We start from the raw sequence: 10,497 nt of genomic DNA on the forward strand, positions 1-10,497 counted from the left end.
TATTATATTTTTTTTAATTGTTACAACAAATACAAATTTAAAAGGGAGGGGGATGTTTATAGATTTGAATGTAAGAAGCATGTTAACTGAATTAACTTGACAAAACTTACCATGTTGAACTCTTTATTTTTTATTTGGTACTCATTGATCCACTTCCCAAAATATATATATATATATATATATATAATCTCTACCCTTATCTTTTCAATTATTATTATTTTTTTATTGATAACAATGAACATGATTTGTATGCTCTAAAATATACAATTTAAAAATATCATATTAAACAATTACCATTAGGTCAGCATTATGTTAATCAATCAATGTGTACTAAATAAAAAATAGAGGGCTCATTATGATAGGTTTTAAATATAGGATCTAAATTGCAAAATTTTAAAAATTAAAAGATATTAAATGTAATTAACCCTTTTTAATTTTTATTCTTTTCCCGTTCAATTTTTTTAATAAATAAATCTCTTAGAGCATAAGAGAGAGAGAGAGAGAGAGAGAGAGAGAGAGAGAGAGAGAGAGAGAGAGAGGATTCAAAAGAGATGAAAGCTGCAACTTAAATGACAAAAAAATAAAAATAAACGTAAAAATAGAAATAGAAATAAAAATCTTGAAAATGTGAATTAATTTCACATGTATTAGAAATACAGCATTGGCTAAGAAAAGATGCGGCCATGAAAAGAAGTTCAGAAAATTTCACGGGATCCAATCCTCATTTCTTTCGAAAGAAAAATCTCCAAACACTGTTATTATTAAGCGACAACAAAGTTGAGAACTAAATCATACCAAAAAAAGAAAAACTTTGTTCCTTAGAGAGTCTTGCTATATACCATTTCACTGGACATCTAGTTAGTAATTATCCAAACATTTTTGACACACTTACATCTGATTTACTACACAAACCAACCAAAAAAAAAAAAACCACAGACATATCTAATACAACAAGAGTGCTCAACGACATCAGACTCATACCAAATATAAACCCATGCAACCTTGTCAGCAGTGTCATGCTATGCCCAAGCTTCTCCGCCTCCTCCCCGAGTATTTACAATCCCAAGGCTTGCAGTCTTCTTATTAGCAGGTTTACTCAACTGAAACACAGGATGCCTGCATAGCTTCCGAACTCCTTCCCTCAAACTTCGCCACTCCCCACTTTCATATCCGCCTCTACATTCATTTTCTGCCATTGCATACTTTTCAGGTGTGCTGCTACCTGAACTGGATTCTCCATTATTTTCTTCATCGCTCTTTATTTGAGAGCACCAAAGTTTTTCATCAATGTCGCCTTCTTGGCAGTCCAAAGTTTCAGCTCTCAATGAGTTACCATTGGCAGGTTTACTTGTTGCACAAGCATCTGAACTTTGCTTGCTGGTTTTGGCCTTATTTGAATCCGAAGTAATGGGGCCGCTCTTGTGGTTGAAAGATTTTGAGCATGTTGACAGTAGGCTTGGCTTGGTATCAGATTCCTCCCTCTCCCTCAGGACCTTTAAAATCAGCGTCTTGAGGAAGTTCATAACTTGCACTGCATGAATCAATGCAGTCAGAGGATCAGCCATCTGCAATAACAACTTGTTTAGTCCACAGCGTATAACAGTGTCTTTGCAAACTAAGAGCATTGCATAATTTACATTATTACAAAACTTAAAAATCACTGTAAACCATTCAACTAGTAAATCCCAGCTAGAAACAAACAATTTTAACAGAATAGATCATTTCAAATGGCAGCAAGCCATTTTACCTATATTATTTACAGGGTAGAACATTAATTCTTCACCAGCTGTCAAGGATCATCCAGTTAATTTGTCGGTGGTAAAAAGAACAAAATTTGATATATCAAATAAAAAAGGACTCATTTTGTAACTCAAATTGTACTAATACAGAATCACTAGAAGCCCATGGCACATGGCATTTTCCAATCAGTAATGGCATCTTGTATGTAAAAAGACAATAATCACAACCATGTTAAAACAAAACAAAAGCTTACAAACCTGAGTCATGTTGGGTGCAAAAACCATGGCAATGTTGCGTGCATTCATCTTGTTGAACTGTTCGTGCTGCACAACATCTGCCATCAAATTTACGGCCCAATCAAGCAATGCAGCATTTATAGAAGGAAGTGACATTACAAGCTTTGCACACTCATCTTCTGTATTGCAGTGCATCACCTGTTCTGGTGTGAGAGAATCAAGTACTCCTGTAGGAAGTTCTCTGAACCATGCCTACAAAGCAGGGAAGGCCAGGAGAGAACGTCTGAGTTAGTAATAGAAAAAGGAAAAAGAAAAGGAGAAAAGAGAACTGTGCAGAAAATCATAGTTCTGACTTCAGAGAACAATGATATAAGAAAAAAGGTTTTAAATCAATGAGGAACCACATAAAATATATTTTTTTTAAGGTTTTAATTAACAGAATGGTTGAACCACTTAAAATAGATTTTTTTGTTTAAGGTTTTAATTAACAGAATGGTTGCAAATTATATACACTAATCTAACTATCATGCAAATGCCAATTTTTTGCTGTCAGGTTGTTATCTCATATCTTAGATATTCCAGCATATCTTAGATATTCCAGCATTCATTTTTTCTAGGAAAAAACTAACACATGAATTGTATTTTAGAGGGCTTATAAGAATTCATATTTCGGCACTTCAAAAGTTTGAAGAGACAATTGGAAGTCTGCTTTTTGGTTAAACATGATCAAACACGCTAAAAGGAGGTGCATAGCTATAAATTTGGTACATATATGAAAGATAAAGGAGAAGCTTAACTTGGAATATATAATATATGTTTACCTTTATTAAACCAGCTAAACAATGAACATCAATTCCATGTGGCACCACACCCCTGTTTAATTGGTCACGAACACGTTCTTCTTGGCTATTATCAGCATTGATTCGGAATATACCTTCTGCCTTCAAGCATGACATGAATGAATGAAACTTCAAATTTTGATCAGTAATGTATTTAATAATTTATCAACTAATTCATATTAGAAAGAAAACTTACCTGAAGGCCTCCTCCTGAATACAACCGCTTTTGCATCATGAGCAGAATTGTAGGAACACTGTTTCCTCTGTGATCATAGGAACACTGCATTGACTGGGCAGAAACGCCAAACACGCTTACACTGAAATAAATAAAATGGAATATTAAGCTAATAAAAAGGATCGTATAGGCTCAGCCCAAAAATAAAGATGCTGCAGGAAGCTGGAACGAGAAAATTTTGGATTGAAGCAAGATGAACATTCAACCAATCAAACAGAATATTGCTTCTTGCAACACCAATATAGACAATAATCAAGATAGATCCTCCACAGAAGTATTGATTCTGGCAAACAGTTAGCCCATGGAAACAAATCAGAGACACAAAGAACGCCAAATTATCAAGAAAAATCCAATATTCATCCAGACAACAAAAAAAAATTTTGGCCAATACCTTTCAAAAGAGAAGAGACCAAAATTTTACACTGAAGCTTTTAAGATGCTCCAAATGAAACAAAGTAAAAAGGAAATTGCTTATGTGTTGGTTTCCCTCCTCAACCTACCCACCGTTTCTACCACTGATAATTTAATTCAAAGAGGCCGGCATAAGGCAGGAGATCCAGGCTCTTAGGACAGCAAAAAGGCAAAGCAATCTCAGTCATAGACTTAGATTTACCTAACGTAAATGATCCATTGCTCCCAAGCCTCATATTATTATCATCTAAACAATTCTTAAAGAATCATATGTGTGTATATATATATACCTCCCCTAAAAAAATTTCAATTTTTTCAGTCCAAACTCTATGATCAGATCCTTTCAAGAACCAATATTACAAGCAATATGGAATCAAAAAGACCAATTTTAACAATCCCACATAAACTTCGATCTTAAATTCTTAATTCGCATGCATGTTTTACAAGAAAAATCGCAATAATAATTATAATAATAGTGGATGACAGGATCAATGAAAGGGGGAAATATTTTAGGTGTTTATAGACATTTCAAATTCCCTTGTCCAATAAAATGTCGGTAACTAATTTTCCCCCTTTCCTTATAAAACACCGACTTACAGTTGCAAAGATGCTCAATCATTTTCGTCTAAATTTGCTCCTTTTCGGTTCCACAAACTAATAAAAGGGTGTAAACATTCACACATTATCTCAAAAAAGAGATATATAAAAGTGATATTCGGCCCAATCGAAAGACCCCAAAATTCCAGTCAGCCAACTTCAACCAACTCAAAGAAGAAGAAGAAGCTCACCTGGCACTAGGCACTCTTCTGGGTACCTCAGGCTCGAGTTCCCTGGGCAAACCCAGAAACCCGTTGAACCTATCAAACGTCACATGGGAAACATGCCTCACCTCGGTAGGCCAGCTGATATCCAGGGAAGAAGCAACGTCCTCCCTCTCCACGCTGCACGTAACCAGAGACTTCCTCAGAGCCCCCACCAAAACATCCAGTATGGGAGACTGGTTGTGTTGACCATGTGCATGAAAATGTCGACCTTGATTGCTTCCACTATCTCTAGACCCGGTACTGATAAATGGGGTGGACATGGGGTTATCCAAAACCTCATCCTCATCCTCATCCCCCTCCTCTTCAAATTCTTTATCTACTCCTCCTCCTCCTCCTCCTCCTTCGTCGTCGTCTTCATCCTCATCGTCGTCCTCGTTGTTATTATTGAAGAATGGACTAGAAGGAGGGGCCATGTTGAAATCTGTGAGTCCCACGAGACCGCAAGATTTGGATCGGAAAAGCCGAGTCATCTGCTTCCTAAGTAAGGAACAGATAATGGGTGTGAGCCAAAGCGAAGAAAAAAAACCAAAAAAAAGAAAAAAATAGAAAGAGTATGGTGGAAAAGAATACAATGAAACAAAGAGTGTTAAAGGGAAAAGGATTAATATTTAGAGGGAAAGTAGAGCTGGGTTTGGTGTATTGGCGGTAAAGGAAGTGGTGAGGTGGAAGAATAGTAGAAAAAGGAGGTTGCTTGAGAGAGAGAGAGAAAGAGAGAGAGAGAGGATGATGAATGATTTGTAAGATTAGTAGTGTTGGGTTGAGAGAGAAGGGTATGGTGTAAGGGCGATGCAGACATTTTGCTTCACTTTTTGTTTGTATTCTTCCTTGGGTTTGGGTGGGGGTGGTGCTGTCGTTCTTCCTTTGCTTTACTATTTTGATTTATTATTTGTATATTCAACAAGACAGATAAGTGAAGAAAAATGGAGATGCGGTCAGATGAAAATTACTACTTGACAAACAAGAACGGGACAGTGCCTCGCTCTCTCTCTCTCTCTCTCTCACATAAGAGTGAGTGAGTGTATGTTTTTGGAAGTTTTTTCATATTGTTCTGTCAAAATGAAATGTATTCAGGAGTGAACTACTGTACATTTTTATCTTTTTCTTTCACGTCCAGACATGGTTGAATTTCACAATCCATGAACATGGGTCCCTTTTGCTCTCTATGTGAAAGATCTATCCACTTTCCATATTACTTTGTGGTGAATAATTCTACTTTTCAAGTACCCAAGAAAATTTTGTCGTTTGTCTTATCAAATGGCAAAACATCGGTGCTTATTGCTATCCATACGATTCATTGATGAGACAAATCTGCTTTTAGAAAATTAGCATTGAAGCTTTTATTTATTTGATATAATATGTGTGTTGCAAATTATGCACGAGTCTATCTACAAGGTACACTGGCGCTATTTTGAAGAATCTTTGCATAGATTTTAATGGAACAAAAAAACAAAGGTTTTTCAATTCAACACAAATTCTGCATTTGGTCCCAAAAAATACTCTGCTTCATGAAATTTTTTTTTTTTTTTCCTTTTCTAATGGAGAAATTTGTATGATTTTCGCGCTTAAAAGTAAGTAGTTTATGATAAATTATTTAATTCGAAGGTGCGAAACAGAGTGTTAATGAGATGCAATTAAGGAAGCATAGAGGCCTTGACCAAACGTTATATAATATATAGTATTGTAGCAGAGAAATATATAAGTTTATTGAAGATTTGATTATACCCAGTGTATCTCATTAATTACTTTAGTCCTACTCATGTTCTCCCTTCATGTTAGTACAATGTGTGCAGATGCTTAACAATAAGAATATTAAATTATCATACCAACATAGTGTCCTACACATCCCACACTAATAGTGACACTTCCTTATCTGTTTGATAGTTTCCCATCAATTCCACATGCTTTAGATGCCGCCCTTGCCCTTTTTAGTACTCTGGATGATCCCTCATCCCCTTTCCAATGAGACAGTATAAACAAATTACAGAATTCTCTTTTTTCCGAATAATTGCAAAAGATAACTATTTACTTTGAAGGATGGAGATTCTGTCAAACTGGGTATCAATTCAATCATATTTGGCAGAACAGCAAAAAACTTAGCTTTGGAAATGAGGTTTTGGATTTATTATCAGAATCTGTGTTTGTCTAGCTGTTTTGTGTTTTGCTTTGCCAAACCCACAAGGAATCACATGGGCACATGGCGTGTTCCTTTCTTGTTTTCCAGAGTTTCTCCAAAAGCTCTTTTTGTGGGCACAACAAGCTCCTCTACCTTTCTGGCAAATGGTAAATTATGCCAAATAGATGGCATATTTAAGCTGGCATATTTAAGCTTCAAAAACTACTACATACGCTTGGATACCTAAAAAGCCATCATCATCCATGTAACGCCCATTTGCATGTAAGACTCACTATTATCCCTTCGTGTATACTTTATACACGTCGGAAAAAGCCTAGATTTGTTTGGTATGCATTTTACAAAAACATTTTCTTTGATTTTGTTTAATGAGTTTCATCAAAATGATATTTTTCTTATAGATAAGCAAATTGATGCATGATAAACAAAATTTCCTAATTGGGTTTGCAAGATATCAATGATTTAAAAGCAATTACTTAAATTTCTTTCTTTTTTTTCAATATATCCCAAGTGTGAATGATCGTTTATGATAATCTGGTTCAAGGCATTGTGCTAAGATTTTCTTCCCCAATTCATTAAAAATTAAAAATTAATTGATTATTTTATATATGGTATTTAATAAGTTTAAACAATTAAAATCACAGGTTGTTAAATAATTGTAATGATTTTCATAATTATATTTGGTAAGTTTAAAAGTCACGAATCTATTTATGGGTTAAATATAATTTGAGAAGTTATTAAATAATTATTAATCAATTACTTCATAATTGTATTTGGTATATATATGTCGTCTAATTTTGAATTCTTTATTCAATTTTCCGGTCTCAATTTACTAGTTTAATTTAGTTTACTAATTGTTATTTGTGAATATTGTCAATTATATATGCTAATAATTTGTTTATGTTAGCTTCACCAAAAAAATATATATTTTTTTATGAATATACCAAAAAAAGATTTCGTTTATGTTGGATACAGGAATTAGAATGACGTTTAGATAATGCATAAACCTCATAAAGATATTCGTTCAACGGATCAGTGGTCCAGAAAAAGACAATGCAGTGATCATAACGTGGAAGTTGTTGTAGTAGCTTTTTTTTTTTTCCTTTTTTTTCCCCCCTTTTTTTGGCAATTGCATTATATTGCAAATTAAAGGGGTGAAGAATTTCACTTAAATTTGACAAAATCTTAGAATTGAAAGTATATTTTAAATGATTTTACAATTAAACTTTGTACAAAAAATGAAAATAGTTCTTTAATCTATAATGCTTTGGAAATTTATTACTTCATAAATGTAGCTTACAGTGTACAGAAACTTCAACCTTTCAATGCGAATAATATCACAATGAAAATATCATTTAATTTTATTTTGTTATTATCGGTTTTGAAGGTTTTTCAATTTAAATTTTTAACTTTCAAGGTACTGATTTAAACATTTAATTTAATTTAGATTTTTAATTTTCAAAAATAATAATCTAGATATTTAATTTTAAAATTTTTTACAAATTAATTCACTCCTAATCTAACCAAATAAATTAGTAATAGTTTTGTCCACCATCAACACTATAATCTATTTTCCTTATTAACTCTGCTGCTTTCCTTCCATTATAAAAATAAGTTTGAACAAAATGATTAACAATTGTTTAGTAAAATTGAGAATTAGAATTGTCTATAATAAATTGAAAATTTTAAAATTTAAATCAGTATTTTTAAAAAATTAAAAATTTAAATTGCAAATTACAACAAATTAAATATATTAAAATGTAATTAACTATATAAATATTGATCTTACAAGAATCATCAACATAATATCCAATTATTACAGTTATCACATGTCCCCTTGTTTTACATTATCTATACGCTTACGTACAAAAGTTTCTGGACACTTGTTCTCTCTGGTAATAGGCGAGGCCTGTAGATCATGCTCGCAAAGGGCGCTGAGAAAAGCGATGTGAAAACCAACGTCCATGAAAACTTAAAATCCACTAAAAAGGAGTTGTATTTAATCTGATTTTTCATGGAATTGAAAAGTATGTCTATTTAATATAAACCTTTAGAAGCTCTATAAAATATATTTGTGTAAAATATAAATATATCTATTGATGGCCGATAATCATCAATTTTGTGAAAACAAACCGCTAATGGATGCAAAATATAATTTACAATTGTTTTTATTCAAATTAATGTACAGACAGACAAGTGACCCTTGAGGGTTAAGAAAGAAATGATGATGGAATCAAGTTCCTCCAACCCCACCATGTATTTGGATAATTTTTAAAAGATAAAAAAACGTGTGGATCCCATAAAAGATAATTTTTCTTTCTTCAATTTGTAGCATAAATTTTATTAACTTTTTAAATTTTTATTACTAACAAAAAAAAATATTAAAGTAAATAAATTCGATACTGGAATTCAAGCTTTATTTTTGGACAGAATTACAGTGGAAAATACTATATTTTGCATTCACACACACACACACATATATATATACATATATTCATTTTCGATACAAATATTTTACCTTATTAAAATGGTAACATAACTTTAAATGATAATTTTTGAAAAAATTACAATTAATAATAGCATTTACATAATAATTTTTAAAAAAATTTTATCTGAAGCGACGCATGCATTTTAAGCTTCACACATTGGAAAGTTATCATTTTGTTGGTGAATATAGAGGACATATATTTAAGCTTCTGAGTCTACCTGCTTAGGCTTGGCGACCCAAAAAGACTATGGTCTATGAAAAGCACATTTTGTACGTAACTCAGCTATTATTCCCTCCTGTATACTTTTTCTTGTGTCGGAAAAAAGCATATTGATTTTGTTTGATATGGAGTTTATGAAAATATCTATATATGATTGAAATGATATAGACATATATATATATATATATATATATATATATATATATATGTTGGAATGATTTACGTATCAAATAAAACTATTTATCGTCAAAAACAGTGTCGACTCTGCATTATAAGTCTGTTTCTTTTTTTAATCTTATGCAATAAAACAAATAAAATTGTCGCAAAATATGTTTTGGTAAGTAATTGTCACAATTGTTTTTCTGGTAAATAATCTTACGGAAATTATTATAAGAGAAAATGCGATAAATTTAAAAGAAAAATGTATGAATTTTTATTTATTTTTTTTTTGGGGGGGTAATATGGAGGGAAGTTGATTTAGAAGTCCAAAGAAGTAGAATTTTAGGCCCAGTCCATAAGAGAAGGGGGGAATGCACGGATGGAATAGCGTCATTAAACGAAGATGGTAAAACGATGGGAAATTCTGTGGGTATCAAACTTATTTTTATTGAAATTTTGATAATAAATTATATGATAGTTTTTTAATAATATTAAATTAATATTATATTAAATATATTAACAGATAGATTATTTAAAAATTATTAAATTATGAATATTAAAATTTTAATATCAAATACGTAGCACATGAACATACGCCATTAATGACATGCAAATTGCAGTAACCTCTTGTTGCTATGCCACCTGATCTAACGCTGAACCTATTACATGGTCCCCACACGTTTTTCTTTTTATGCTCACATGTGTTGCCTACAACAGTTTGTGTGTCCCATCATGAGCTGCCAAATAACTTTATTACTATTTTTTTTTTGTTTACATTTTATTGATATGCATGTGGATCAATTTGGCCAAACTTGAGCTTCTCCTTCCCCTTCTATATGTGTTTTAGCTTTTAAAAACTTGAACTGCCATTTACTATTTATCCCAAAAAAAAAAAAAAAAAAAACAAACGAAACTGCCATTTAACTTGGAATTCGGACATTCACAAAAAAATTTTAAAAAATTAATAATAGTAAAATAAATAAAACACTAAGCCAATTGGACAAAAAATGGTTTTTCGCGTGCTATTAATTTGTTTATGTCTTTTGATTTTTGTTTTGTGTTTTCTAAATAAATTGACCACAGTATGCTTTATTTTAATAACTAATAATAATTAAACATCTTAATTAATTACAAATTTAAAAAGAAAACTAAGAAAAAAAAAATATAAGCATCAATTGAAATAAAACTATGTTTATTTTTAAGTTTTTTTTTCT

The 10,497-nt window shown here is 31.9% G+C and overlaps 1 protein-coding gene across 1 annotated transcript; it reads right to left on the reverse strand.

Annotated features, from left to right (window-relative positions):
* Positions 1-694: 694 nt before the first annotated feature.
* On the reverse strand, positions 695-5,044 carry LOC125423831 (rho GTPase-activating protein 3). Its single transcript, XM_048479385.2, has 6 exons — positions 4,856-5,044; positions 4,250-4,762; positions 3,012-3,132; positions 2,798-2,917; positions 1,998-2,228; positions 695-1,565 (listed from the first exon to the last, which is right to left on the reverse strand). The coding sequence occupies exons 2-6, from the start codon at positions 4,753-4,755 to the stop codon at positions 1,020-1,022; spliced, it is 1,524 nt and encodes a 507-aa protein (XP_048335342.2). The 5' UTR covers positions 4,756-4,762; positions 4,856-5,044; the 3' UTR covers positions 695-1,019.
* Between the last annotated feature and the right edge of the window lie 5,453 nt (positions 5,045-10,497).

Source organism: Ziziphus jujuba, chromosome 7 (assembly GCF_031755915.1).
Source record: "Ziziphus jujuba cultivar Dongzao chromosome 7, ASM3175591v1".
In the NCBI taxonomy this organism is placed as follows: domain Eukaryota; kingdom Viridiplantae; phylum Streptophyta; class Magnoliopsida; order Rosales; family Rhamnaceae; genus Ziziphus; species Ziziphus jujuba.